General features: G+C 38.5%; 2 protein-coding genes across 3 annotated transcripts in view; both read right to left on the bottom strand.

The window, feature by feature from the left end:
- Positions 1 to 580: 580 nt before the first annotated feature.
- ccn4b (cellular communication network factor 4b) lies at positions 581 to 4,923 on the bottom strand. 2 transcript variants are annotated; one of them, XM_017481088.3, is made up of 6 exons: positions 4,479 to 4,923; positions 4,075 to 4,189; positions 2,739 to 3,015; positions 2,149 to 2,403; positions 1,767 to 1,960; positions 581 to 1,502 (listed from the first exon to the last, which is right to left on the bottom strand). In XM_017481088.3, exons 2-6 carry the CDS (start codon positions 4,123 to 4,125, stop codon positions 1,203 to 1,205), a joined length of 1,077 nt encoding a protein of 358 aa, XP_017336577.1. In that variant the 5' UTR covers positions 4,126 to 4,189; positions 4,479 to 4,923; the 3' UTR covers positions 581 to 1,202. The 2 variants fall into 2 exon arrangements, with proteins under 2 accessions (XP_017336577.1, XP_017336568.1); XM_017481079.3 differs by lacking the exon at positions 4,075 to 4,189 and having other exon boundaries at positions 4,479 to 4,920.
- Positions 4,924 to 8,698: 3,775 nt separating this feature from the next.
- Positions 8,699 to 14,744, bottom strand: part of tg (thyroglobulin) — a 43,424-nt gene continuing 37,378 nt past the window's right edge. The window contains exons 45-48 of the mRNA XM_017477977.3: positions 10,961 to 11,068; positions 9,410 to 9,550; positions 9,116 to 9,309; positions 8,699 to 8,976 (exon numbers count right to left, since the gene is read on the bottom strand). Of these exons, the coding sequence (XP_017333466.2) occupies positions 8,846 to 8,976; positions 9,116 to 9,309; positions 9,410 to 9,550; positions 10,961 to 11,068 (574 nt within the window). The 3' untranslated portion in view covers positions 8,699 to 8,845. The remainder of the gene's footprint in view (positions 8,977 to 9,115; positions 9,310 to 9,409; positions 9,551 to 10,960; positions 11,069 to 14,744) is intronic.

Below are 14,744 nucleotides of genomic sequence, written 5' to 3'. Positions count from 1 at the left end.
GTCTATATATATATATATATATATATATATATATATATATATATATATATATATATATATATATATATATATATATATATATATATAATATAAAATGTGTGTGTGTGTGTGTGTGTATGTATATATGTATATGGCACCTTTTGCAGTATTACTATAGCTCAATAGGCAGCTGAAGCTCACAAGTTGAAAACTACTCACCTATAGGATGTGTTGCATAAATCACTGCATATATCTTCATAACCATATGTACTTATTACAGCTGAGGGTTATGCTGTAGCATTCTTATATTGTAGTAGTTAGAAGTTTATAGCACTTATATACTATTATTTGTATACTATTTTAGCTACTAATAGAAAGTGACTTTCTATTTTGTATTGTCGTCGTGTTGCACAGGCAACCGAGCAAAGTGCAAAAGATTCCCATTAATGAAAGGGGTAAATACATCTAACATTTATACCAGTTTAAACAATAGGTCCTCTAGATAATCTGCCATATATCAAGATAAGTTATATATTATTAATCGCATGATAACGCATATCCAATTAGAGTGAAGTTTAAAAGTGGCCGCAAGGCTCAAATGTTTTTGCTGTTCATCCTCTTTAATCAGTGGATATAGAAAGTGCTACTCGATATAAACAACATATTAAAATCACAATTTACAAATTTTGTAAAAACAAACCACCTATTTCTTCATTTTAAAAAAACAAATGTGTGCTTAAAACCCGTGACTGTTTCAAAATATTATATTTTCATGTAAGGAATATAAAAACCTCATATGAATTCATTTTGTAGAGCATTTCCATTACATAAGCCGTGTGGCTCCTCTGTGATTTAAGACGTTGGAAAATGTCAAAGGACACATTTTCCAACCGAACCACATTCCAAATGAGTGGGATAAAATCCTCCTGAAGTGTGTGTCTTTTGGAAATTTGAAATACTTTCCTGCACCGTAGAATGTGGTTTTGCTGACGCAAACTGAAATACCGTGCATACCAGGTGTTTCTTATTTCGTCTAACACACAGAATTTGAATGTGGCAAATTAATACCCACCCAGAATGTGCATTAACTCTATATATGTATTATCTGAACACACACGAGTGAAAGGATTGTGGCTTTGACCTCTTGAAATGACTTCTAATCACTGATCCCGTCAGCCAGCACTGGGATTGTGGAAAATCTGTGGTCATTACTCCTCTCAGTCTCAGTTCATGATCTCATTGTGCTCATAGTAAGGCACCAGGTCAGTAAAGATATCATTGGGGTTTCTGCAGGAGAGGTTGCAGAAGCATGCGTTGATCCACATGTACTTCCAGGTGAATACTGCTCCATTGGGACACTCAAACTCCACCTCGATAGTCTTCGACTTGTAAGGGATGCAGCAGCGTTCATCTGAACACACTCCGCAGTATTTGGGCCAGTAGGGCTTCTTACTGATGCAGCCGGAGATGGTGAAATTCTGAAATTCACGCTCCCGATAGATGTTCAGGCATTTCTTCCCCGGCTACATGACAGAAATGATGATTGAGGAAGTGTGTGAGTGCTTCTTTAAGTTGTATTTAGTCACATCAATCAGTAAATAAGTAATAATAATAATAATAATTGAAGGTGGTGCAACCCTAACCCTTATGGTATAGACTTGAAAACTTCATCAGTTCCTTTAAAAACACCGGAAAGTCGACTACTTGGCTAGTACTAGACATTAAAAATGACCTGGATGTATGAAAACAAGTTGGTGACTGACAAAACAGATGAAGTCCGTCTTTACCCGAAAATGTTTGGTTATGTCCACATCGCAGGGCCTGAGATTACACAGCCGGCTTTCACTCTCCATCATGCACTGGGAATTGTCATTGGAGTGTCGCATGGACACACCCCGCCCACAGGTCTTTGAGCACGGACTCCAAGGGCTAGTCTGGGTAATGCAGTTGTTGTGCCAGATCTCATTGGTGGTTAGAGACACTGAAAGCAATATGAAATATTTTAGTTGTTTGAAGTCTGTATACTTTTCTACTGTATACTGACAACTTTTACAGACAATAAGCCAGAAAATGTACAATACCAATGCAGAGGCTTCATCACTTTAAACAACAAGGTGCTTTAATCCTTTAATGTCTGAGCCCACTGTAGATCATTAAAGAAAACCTTACCTTCCACAGCATGTCTTGGGCTCGTCCTGCGGGTTTTTCGAGGTTCAATACAGAACCACTTCTCACAGCAATGGCCTGGAATCTTCACCAGCTTGGGTAACTGACACCACCCCCGAGGCGGCAGGGAGTCAGTACACAGTGGCACACACCCGATTGCCCCATTTACACACAAGCAGCGGTACTTACAGCTAGGCTGAAAGCTCTGACCATTACGGTAGATCACACCATTATACTCACAGCCTGTCCCAACCAGATCTAAAACACATACACAAACAGCAGCACAGATTTACTCAACATGACAATGTAACACAGAAAAAGTGGCAAGAATGTGGGTGTCTTAAGTACAGGTCAACATGTGCAACATAAATTATTAATCAGAGCTGGAATAAGCAATGTTAAGTCTCAAAGTGCTTGTTGGGCCATGTTATTTTCAGGGTCTACCAACTATGCAGGATATCTTGGTGCTAAATATGTTGGTATGCAGTCTAAAAAGTCAACTGCTTGAAAGATGCTTTGGTTGTATTATTAATAAAGACTCTTCATGAGTAATATTTAAAAAAAATAGTTGATCAGTATGTGAAGTCACTTACATGCACACACGCCTTTTTCGTACCTAGGCTTGTCAGCACTGTAGTCACAGTACAGCCCCTTATGGTAGTCACATGTGTCTCTCTCGTTGCAGGTTTCTCCCAGCTGTTTAGCACAGGCCTTACAGCATTCACAGCCGTCTGTGAGCAGACTGACCCCCAGAGGGCACACAGGGGCCAGCTTAGGACATTTACAGGGCCACTTACAGTACTGTGTCCTGTTAAACAGGTCCAGGTCTGTGTTCACAACTGAAATGACTGTGGGACTTTGGGATAAAACCTTTATATGAGAGAGAGAGAGAGAGAGAGAGAGAGAGAGAGAGAGAGAGAGAGAGAGAGAGAGGAAAATCATACAGTATATCTAACATCACTCTGTTCCACCTGATGGCACTATTGGACTAGATATACACAGAAGAAGCAAGGGAAATTATGTACTTAATGATTATTTGCTTTCACATCAGAATGAGGCACTCCTTCTGCTTAAATTATACTTATGAAATGTGTCATCACCCAAAAATTAGCTTTATCACACAGCACATCTAAATCTCCAGTTGTTTTAGTGTTTTAGGCAACAGATTATTATTATTATTTATTTATTTATTTATTATTTATTTTTTTTAATGATATCACAGCTCTGTTAATTCTCAAATCTGTTTGATCAACAGGCTTTGATTAATTATCTATAACAGCACAGCTCAAACAATTGTGCCAGCTGCTTTACGAATTATTTACAGATGGTATACAGATTATTAAAGGATCTTTATTTAACATTTAACGTGTCACTTTGGATGTCTATTTAACTTATGCCACTAACACGTCTTTACAAAGTTTTAGACCTAGCAGAATTGTATATAAATAGAATTATTACCTCCTAAGCATGTAAATCACAATTTATAATAGCCTCTTTCCTGGAGACAGGGGGTATCCCTGCATGTTCTCTGTCTCTCCTAATCCAGAACCTGCCCCAAGTGCAGGATTATAAACTGCAGGTCGAGTCCATGGGCTCAGGGTCGCATCAGAGTGTGTATGCGGCATTATTATAAAATGAAATTCATTCTTATGCTTCCTCATTGGTTCTTTTGATAGTTTGGTGTTTTAGCTTCCTAAAGAGGTAATACACAGAGAAATACTCTGCCAAAATGAGACAGAGATTGAGTATACCCCCAACCATACGACCACAGACACAAGAGAGTTATCAGATTAGCTTCCGTATGGCAAGTCTTGTATTTTCTTTCGGTCCAATTGGTTTGAATTCAATCTAAATTATTTCGTCTAGGGTGTAGAAAACACAGGAAGCTTGTGGTAAATTCAGGAAAATATTACTAAGACATTTACTCACAGATTTCTTTGATAGGCTAGGCTCACTGCTTTTGAGATTTTCCTTAAACATTTTGAAACATTTCCAGATGATAATATGTTCACAGACATCATGTGCCTACTATATCAGGATCACACTGAAAGAGAGAGAGTGACAGAGAGAGAGAGAGAGAGAGAGAGAGAGAGAGAGAGAGAGAGAGAGAGAGAGTTGATCACCCTTCATCACCCAAACTCTCCACTGCTCAGGATCAGCTGACTCTGGATATATTGTGTCGAGTTAACTCAAGCCAGGTTTGACTTTCAGGTTTAAGGTCTGCACTTCCGATTTAGTGCCGAACATGTGTACATTCACGTTTCTTTCTGAGCTTAACCCGAAATGAACTGGCTTAGACAGTTGAATAAGCATTTGCTAAACAAATTCCTCACCTGATGAAGTCCACAGGTTACCAGCAGGATCCACGGCAGGAGCCACCTCATCACTGAAATCCCGCGAGAGACGCATCGAGACATCAAAATTCAACATTCATTCTCTGTTGTAACTAAACTCCATGGTGCTCTGTGCGCGCGGGTGTTTCTTCCATCAGCCGCTCTCTTCAGTGCCACACACACACACACACAGCTGTGCTGACGTGAGCTCTCAGACTGGTCATTCGTTTGGCTTCGTGTTTTTCCTCCTGCTTTCATCCCCTTTAGCTGAAACAGAGCGTGGTGAATCAGCTCTGTCTGCTGAGCTTTGAAGGAAAAAATTCTTCCTCAACGACGTACCTATTAGGCTTTATCAGTAACATGTGACGTTTTCAGTGCCGTCCAAACATTTATTTTGTACTGAAAGTTTGAGCTGACATTTTTCAATTGAAACTTCGGTTAACAAGTTCCTACATTACCCACAATGCTGTTGGAATACCTGCTGATAGTGCTGAGAGTGGGATTTAACCCTTGCTTCATCTTTCAATTCTTTGAGGTGTAAACTTCACTAATGAAGATAAGATAAAAACTTTATTGTTCCCAGACTGGGGAAATTCCCTCGTTACAGCAACTTAATTACACAAAAACAGGTAAGAATACACATTAGATGGGAATAGAATTGAAAAAAAAAAAAAAAAAAAGTTCTCCAAGCAGGTTCCAACTTTCTCGAATAGCGGTTGACAGATCAGCTTTGCAGGACTGAGCCTTGTCATGGACCAATTTTGTAAATTTCCACCATAAATTTGAATCAGATTGAGATCCAGACTGAGTTGATATGCCTTTCCTGAATAAAAGCTTCAACACTCTTTGCTCTGTGGCAAGATGCATCATCATCCTGAAAAATGACTTCATCATCACCAAATCTATTTTCTATTGATGAGAAAAGGAGAAAAGTGTCCAAAATTTCAGTGTACAGCTTTGCATTGATTGTTGAGGTCACTCCTGGTCCTTTACCTGATATGAGTGGGGAAATTTGATTGTTTTCTTCAGGGAGTCATCTTCATATGTTTCATTAGAACGGCACCAGACAAAAGTTCCAGCATCACATCCATTGTCAATGCAGATTCAGGATTCATCACTGAATCTCACTTTCATCCAATCATCCACACTCCATGATTGTGTCTCTTTAGCCCACTGTAATCTTGTTTTCTGCTGTTTAGGTGTTAGTGCTGGTTTTCTTTTGGCTTTCTAAATCACATTTCATTCAGCCCATTTCTTACAGTTCTATCACAGACATTGACTCCTGTTTCTGCCCATTTCTTTTTCGTTTGTCTTGTCGTGCATTTTCTATTTTCAAGGACCTTTCCATCGGGTGCATGGTGGCTTAGTGGTTAGCACAGTCGCCTCACACCTCCAGGGTTTGCGGGTTTGATTCCTACTGTGGCCCTGTGTGTGTGTGGACTTTGCATGTTCTCCCTGTGCTGTGGGGGTTTCCTCCCCCAGTCCAAAGACATGCATGGTAGGCTGATTGGCATGTCCAAAGTGTCTGTAGTGTATGAATGGGTGTATGATTGTGCCCTGCAATGGATTAGCTCCAGGTTTCCCTGTGACCCTGAAAAAGGATTAAGCAGTATAGAACATGGATGGAACCTTCCCATTTTGTTTATACTTGCATCAAATTTTAGACACAGCTGACTGGGAACAACCAGCATCTTTTGTCACACTCCATGTCGGATTTCCTTCTTGAAGGAGTTTTATAATCCTTTCAGTTGTTTCTATTGACAGCTCTCTTGTTGGGGCCATGTTTCCTTTCAAAAAAGTCCTAGGTTAAGGTCTGTTAACACTCTTTTAAGGTGTGTAAGCATACTAATTTGCATTTTTAGACTTGTGCTAGTATTTCTTTTAGAAATACAAATTACAAGGTGATTCTATGATTTTTTTCCTCTACTTGATCTGGAAAGAACATATGCCATTAATTTAAATAATTTCATTTAGTTTGTTTGAAGTATGTTTCATGAAGCCAGAATGTTCAGCTATTAATCAAAACTGTTTTGTGTAATATCTGTTATTTGTTTACTATGAAGTACATAAGCCAGGTGAACATCATCTAAGTGTGGTGATTCCATAATTTTTGCCAGGGGTTGTAACCCCTGTTATGTAATCTCAAATCAATTAAATTGTGATTTCTGACAATGTACATCAGTTTTGTACTATTTTGTATACAAATGGATAAAACTGTGTAGCATAGCTAAAGAAAAGTAGTAGCAACACTCTTCAAGCCCAGAATCACATTTTCTTAGCACATAGTTTATCACTACACACAAACATCAGACTCTTATAGGAGGTGTGTGTGGCAGCGAGGACGTGGTTAAGCACCGGTTGTGAATGAGGAGGAGTGGGCAATGAATGAATGCAGACACCTGTGTGCAGTTAACTATGACTGGTTTACTGTATATGCAACATGTCTTGCATTGTGATGTTGAAATGCTTCAACAAGATCTGAGCTAATGCGGGCTTCTCTTACAGTTCCCTGCCATGAATAAAAAAAATAATAAATAAATACAACACAGTTCTTTCTCACGCCTGACTTCTCCTGAGTTCTTTTACATCCATGGGGTTATCACTATGTGGCTTTCAGATTTCCAAAGTCTGAAGAAAGAATTGTTTGTTAGAAGTGATTTGAAGGATATTGTTTTTACAATTTGACAATTTTTAATTTTTTTTTTTATCCTCTTTGAAACTGTGCCTATAAATAAAGTTGATACAGTATCAAATGACACATAAAATTGACATTTTGTAGTAATTTTCACAATTTAAATTAACAAAAACACAGATCAGTCAGTGTCTGGTTTTCCCTTTGTTATTGAGGTGTGTGGTGTTATCATGCCAAGATCTAAAGAGTTCTGTAAGGCGTTCAGAATAAAAGGTTGTGGATGCCTAGGAGTCTGGCAAGGGATTTAAAAAGATCTCCAAATTATTTGAAATACAATCATTCCACTGTAAGGAAAATCATCTACAAGTGGCACAGATTTCAAACGACTGTCAATTAGTCCAGGACTGACCGTCCCAGCAAATTCAGCCCAAGAGCAGACCGTCTGATACAAAAAGAGGTCTCCAACAACCCCAAAATTTCATCACAGGATCTGCTAGTAAGTGTTGCAACTGTTAAGTGTCAAAGTGCATGCTTCTACAATCAGAAAGAGAGACCTACATGGGAGGGGTGCCAGGAAAAAGCCTTTGCAAGACTAGTTTGCCAGTGAGCATATAGGCTAATTGATTGCATTTATAGATTCAACTATAAATTCTGCATCATATTAAAGAGTGCTTGAAGATAATGAGACCATCTGTCCAAAAGTTGAAGTTGAACTGTAAGTGGACCTTTCAACAAGGATAATGATCCTAAGCACACTAGTAGAGGGGGCTCTAGGGGGGGTGGGGGGTAAGTTATTTCTGCTAAAGGGGGCAATACTAGCTTCTGGGGCCAAGGTTGTATTTACTTTTTCCAAAGAAGAATGTCAAATCTATAGATATTTCCGTTGAAAAATTAATTGAAAAAACTATTTTTCCTTGTGGTTTTCTTCAAGTATATCAACTTTATTAATAGGCACTGTTTCAACGATGATCAAATGTTTTCTTGTCCAAATGTAAGCCCGCAATTACCATGGGATGTACTGAATTTTTTCACATGACTTTCACACATCACATGTTTTGTGTGCAGTATTTTTGAATGCTTATTCATGATAAAGTGGTTACTGAAATGAAATCTGGTACGTTTAACCAACCTGAATTGTTTTTGGAGCAAATCTATGAGCATTATTAGCACCATTAAATTGTCATATTCCATTAAATGAAGAATTGCATGGACATTGCCTGTTTTCTGTGTCAAAGGCAAATGATAGTGTGCAGATGGTTGATCCAGAAAAGCCAACAAGCATGCTTCAAATTATGTCTAAGATTGGAGTGATAATGCGTAGCTTGGAATGAATCTTGTTTAGTAGCATTGGACCATAATGAAACAGCTGGAAACTTTCATTGCAACCAAAGAACATTTGATTTAATATCTCTCTTTAATGTGACAAAAGTAATGATTTAATTTGTTCAGATGTTTTTTCTGGCTGTTATAATTTGGATTGATTACACCATCTCTTAATTCAATCGTTTTTACAGCTGTCGTCGACGGTGCTTAGACTACAAAATGCATCTGGTAGAGCAGTAAAAGGAAACAGTGAGACTGTTTTGTTTTTAAAATGCAAGTTTATTGTTTAAGTGCATAAAAGTATAACACTATGACATCACTAAAATATCTACAGAACTCCAGAAAGTATGTGATGGTGTCCAAAATTGAAAGAGTCTTGAATAAATGCTCAAATGTATATATTTTACACGGTTTAACTGTAAGCATCCTTCTCAGACTTGGGTTCAGTTTGTGTCACTAAAGAGCTGAAATCAGACAAAGGCGCTGGCTTTGGAGCTTCAGATGGTTTATTTTCTCCATCTGAATTTTTGGACAAGAATTTTCCTGAAAGAGAAAGAGTTATAAGGATATGTAGCAACTTTCAAAAAATGAAAATCAAGATAAAGATTTGAATCAGACAGGAAGTCACACACCCTGCTGGTATTTTAGGTAAAGTCGACACACCCAGAACAGAGTCACTGACCTGTAGACGAGCTCAGAACAGGCACGTATTGGGACCAGAAGGAACACTGGTTTGCCTGGAGGCTTTTGTGGTTACTGAGGGTAGGAGACAGCTCCTTATAGTTCTGTCCATTTGGGTGGGGCAGGAACTGAGGCCAGGGAGGCAAAAGCTCACTAAAAGACGCTCCAGACACGGAGAGAGGCAAGTTGGGGTTTCTGCACAAAGAATTATGGAAACAAATAGAAGCACAAAGCAATGTGAATAGGAACATGGTTGCCACTGCATAATAAGATAAACAGATGTTATGAAATGTACCCAGATTTAATGAAGTTAGCCATGTAGCTCATGATCTGCAGAGAAAGAGTTCTCTCTGTCGAGGTGAAGAGTTCTCGTGTTTCTGGGACATGCGGCAAGCCAAACACATACTGCATATCCAGAGGAGATGAATAATCAACACTGTTTTGGGGGGAAGATAAAGTAAAACAAGTCAGTTTAAAATAATTTTTAAAAAGAGAAGACTAGTTAAATTTATTTAAAAAAATTTGTACAGCTATTCTTATGAGAAACAATCCTTGAATATTTCCAAGACTTTTAATCAATTAATCAAGACTCCCAGATAGAGTGTAGAAGATAACATGCTCTCTAAATTAGTAAAAACAGGACTGTAAATGCTGACTTATTTTCCAAAGTACTTACTGTAAATATCAGTAAACTGTGTAACTTCTTCAGGTCTATTTCTCCCTTATGTAACGGTATACATGCTGTATTAAAAGTTAGAAGACTAATTGTACTGAACTCTTGCAGGATCTGTGTCAAGAGTAGCCTGTTTTTGTTGTTTTGAAAGTGTGGCACAGTATGAGAACCATTTTATAAGTCATAAATTCAACATGGGGTTGCAAGTAATACGCTTTGACATCTCTAGTTTAATACAGCAAAAATATATTTAACCCAAAAAACATTGTGGAAATGTTTTCAATTCTGGCTAATTTCTAATCTTGCCTTGGTGTCTGCCTGCAAAGATCATATAGGCCTAATGATGAAGGAGGATATATGTCTAATAAAAAGATATTAATAATGAGAAATTTAGTCAACAAAACAGAACTAACTGATTTGCGCCACACATTTAGGGAAAAGCGATCAGCCGAGTAAAGATATTTGTCTTTAAATGAGACAGACTGATGTGGATGATGCTCATAATCAATATGATAACTCATATGCCATTGTAAACGTATAACTCATTGGCAGTAATGTTGTTTTTTCCATAACTAGATTAGGTTATAAATGTAAAGGTAGATGGGGCGTCTTTCAGGGAAAGGCACTGATCTTTTTAGGTTAACTTGTACGATAGTGTGTGTGTGTATATATATATATATATATATATATATATATATATATATATATATATATATAGCGATCAAATTTAGACCGATTGCAAAATGTTTTCAAACTTTCACAGTTGCATGTTAGCAAGGACACCACTGGAAAATAATGTGTGAAAAAGTACAAAAACAATATGACAGTCCATTATGTACAGCTATAGAGGGTATATATTGGTGACTACTGAGTGTGTAAGCAAAAGAAAACAAGAGAAATGTAGCATCATGCAAAGTTATGTATTGCCACAAAATTCCATAGAGTACTTCTAGCATTACAGACTTAAAATATAAAAGATATCTGATAGGATATCCAGTATTGTGTGATTTCCAGTCCATTAAACATCTCCCGATCTCAATACTCACTGAAGCTTCTGCTCCAAATCCTAAAGGCATCATTCGGTTTTTTTTTTTTAAATCTACTTACTGATCATTGTTGTACCTTGTATGGATGTAAGAAATCTCTACTGAGATGAATATATTATTAGAATACCTGGTGTGCACCATGTCTTGTGGCAGGTGGTACATGTAAACAGCAGAGCGGGTGCTGGAGGCCCAGAAGGTGGCCATCTCAACAGAGGGACAAGTGATGAAGAAATCTCTGTGGTAGAAAACACTAGTCATATACATACACATCCAAGTGTCTGATTCCATCCTTCCAGTGACAAATATACAATATACTATATAAACACTACATGGTAATTCTCAAATAAGTCATCACTGATGATAATTGATGGCAGCTGCTTTGCTGAGGTCTTTCCTTTCATCCCCCCAACCCCCAACCCCCCACCCCCCGGGGTACTTGACATGCATGTAACTAGTGGTAGCTAAAGCAAATGTTCCACATTAAGTATCAGGTAAGGATTGGGTTCTTCAGGCTGCTGACTAAAGTCTGTCTTCTGTAAATGAAACATTACAGTGCATCCAGAAAGTATTCACAGCGCTTCACTTTTTCCACATTTTGTTATGTTACAGCCTTATTCCAAAATGGATTAAATTCATTATTTTATTTTCCTCAAAATTCTACAAACGATACCCCATAATGACAACGTGAAAGAAGTTTGTTTGAAATCTTTGCAAATTTATTAAAAATAAAAAACAAAAAGCGCACATGTACAGAAGTATTCACAGCCTTTGCCATGACACTCAAAATTAAGCTCAGGTGGATTCTGTTTCCACTGATCATCCTTGATGTTTCTACAACTTGATTGGAGTCCACCTGTCGTAAATTCAGTTGATTGGACATGATTTGGAAAGGCACACACCTGTCTATATAAGGTCCCACAGTTAACAATGCATGTCAGAGCACAAACCAAGCCATGAAGTCCAAGGAATTGTCTGTAGACCTCCGAGACAGGATTGTATCGAGGCACATATCTGGGGAAGGGTACAGACACATTTCTGCACCATTGAAGATCCCAATGAGCACAGTGGCCTCCATCATCGGTAAATGGAAGAAGTTTGGAACCAGCAGGACTCTTCCTAGAGCTGGCCGCCCGGCCAAACTGAGCGATCAGGGGAGAAGGGCCTCAGTCAGGGAGGTGACCAAAAACCCTATGGTCACTCTGACAGAGTTCCAGCGTGTCTCTGTGGAGAGAGGAGAACCTTCCAGAAGAACAACCATCTCTGCAGCACTCTACCAATCAGGCCTGTTTTGGTAGAGTGGCCAGACGGAAGCCACTCCTCAGTAAAAGGCACATAACAGCCCGCCTGGAGTTTGCCAAAAGGTACCTGAAGGACTCTCAGACCAAAGATTGAACTCTTTGGCCTGAATGGCAAGCGTCATGTCTGGAGGAAACCAGGAACCACTCATCACCTGGCAAATACCATCCCTACAGTGAAACATGATGGTGGCAGCATCATGCTGTGGGGATGTTTTTCAGAGGCAGGAACTCGGAGACTAGTCAGGATTGAGGGAAAGATGAATGCAGCAATGTACAGAGACATCCTTGATGAAAACCTGCTCCCGAGCACTCTGGGCCTCAGACTGGGGTGAAGGTTGATCTTACAACAGGACAGCGACCCTAAGCACACAGCCAAGATAACAAAGGAGTGGCTACAGGACAACTCTGTGAATGTCCTTGAGTGGCCCAGCCAGAACTCAGACTTGGACCCGATTGAACATCCCTTGAGAGATCTGAAAATGGCTGTGCACCGACGCTTCCCATCCAACCTGATGGAGCTTGAGAGGTCCTGCAAAGAAGAATGGGAGAAACTGCCCAAAAATAGGTGTGCCAAGCTTGTAGCATCATACTCAAAAAGACTTGAGGCTATAATTGGTGCCAAAGGTGCTTCAACAAAGTGTTGAGCAAAGGCTGTGAATACTTATGTGCATGTGCTTTTTTTGTTTTTTATTTTTAATAAATTTGCAAAGATTTCAAACAAACTTCTTTCACATTGTCATTATGGGGTATTGTTTGTAGAATCTTGAGGAAAATAATGAATTTAATCCATTTTGGAATAAGGCTGTAACATAACAAAATGTGGAAAAAGTGAAGCGCTGTGAATACTTTCCAGATGCACTGTATGTAAGTAACAGGTGGGGGTGTTGTTTGCCATTATGAGGGATGGGGTTGATGACAAGTCAGATGGGTAGCGGCTTATGTTGCTTTTCTAAACCTTGCTTCCCGTCATGTATTTGTGTTTGTCTGTCTTTCTCACTCTGTCTGCCAGTGTGGGTGTGGGTGTAGGGAGAGTGGGAATTATGTAAGTTTGGGTAAAGCATTCAAGCTAGCATCCTATCTGTGCAAACATGCCATGGAGAGTGATTAAAACGGCTCAATTAAAGTTCAAAACCTGGCTCTGCTGTGTTCTCTGAGCAGGTGATTTCAAACTTGTTAACATGTAAAAACAAGAATATGTAATAGATTGCAATGGACTAATTATTATAATGACATTTCTTTGTTTCCTCACCAGTACACTTGACTGATAGTTTCCAATGGACTGTAGCACTGGCCTCTCTAGCATGTGGTAATGGACAAAAATGGGGATACATCAGACTAAATAAAGTGTTGTCTGGTCATGTTACTGCACCGCATCTGGTAAAACTATATATAAAGGATGATCTTCAAAACAGCTCTTGAAAGTATGTCAAAATTGTGGAGTGTACAGACAGACTTTCAACTAATTTCAGTGATAAAGATGAAGATAGACAGGGCCTGTTTCTCAAAAATACAGCAAGTTCATCTCTCATACACACATTAAAACCTATATTCAGTTCTAGTTTGCATTAAGGTTCTGCCAAACATCAGACGTCTGTGTCAGAGACACAAACACTCTTTATGTGAGTTAAACTATCACAGTTATCTATAGCACAAATGAAAATATCACCTCATAGCTGTTTGTAGAATAGTTAACTGTTAGAATAGCAAGAGAAAACAAACACTTTATGGTGGTGCTGGTGCTTGCTACATTTTGCACTTCTTTATGTGTGGTTCAGCCATAGTCCATGCTATATTTGACACTAGTCATTACGTAGGTGGAATAAGGCAACAAAGTCACGCCCTGTCTTTCCATCTTTCATGGAACAATAACTTTCTGTTCACTGAATCAAAACAGATATTTAATGTATGAGTAACTACTGAAATCTATTTAAAGAAGGGTTTGTGGTACTGTACTGTTATACGAATAGTCTATATGACATGCTATACATAAAATCTCAATAAAATATGGATAAATTGGGGATCAGTTTGGCACTGTGTAATATGCCCTAACATCATGTTTCACTCATCATCTCAGATATTTTTTTTATTGTTGCCTCAAATACAAGGACAATAAATTCTCTTAATTCTCGAATATTTCAACCTGGCTTGTTAAGGCTTTTAATTCCTAATGATCCATGCACAGTGGTAAGCAATGTCCATTACTAGAAATTAAAGTTTTAAAGTTATTGTTTATGGAAGAAAACAACAGCTTCAAAAAAAAAAGCAAAAAGAAAGTTAGTCAAAAAGTGTTAACCATCTGACACCAGCACATACAGCACACAGCCATGCAGAGACGCACACATCCACAATCCCTTATTAAGGCACTAATCTCTATTGTTAGGTGAGAAACCTCAAAAATTACAAGGTCAAACTTTGCTCACACTTGGTATATTTCAGTCAGACTCAGCAATGTCATTTCCTTCCGTTAGACCATAAAAGCTACACCCTTCTTACTAAAGTATGTGTTGGCATCCTAACATGAAGTTGTTTAGGGATCTTTTCTTTCTCCAGAAAGCCAACCATAAACACATTTAACTGCTTGGTTTGCACTGAATATGGTTTAGAGTTATTTTA

This window comes from Ictalurus punctatus, chromosome 1 (assembly GCF_001660625.3).
Source record: "Ictalurus punctatus breed USDA103 chromosome 1, Coco_2.0, whole genome shotgun sequence".
Taxonomy (NCBI): Eukaryota; Metazoa; Chordata; class Actinopteri; order Siluriformes; family Ictaluridae; genus Ictalurus; species Ictalurus punctatus.
This window is presented reverse-complemented; position numbering and strand designations above follow the sequence as displayed.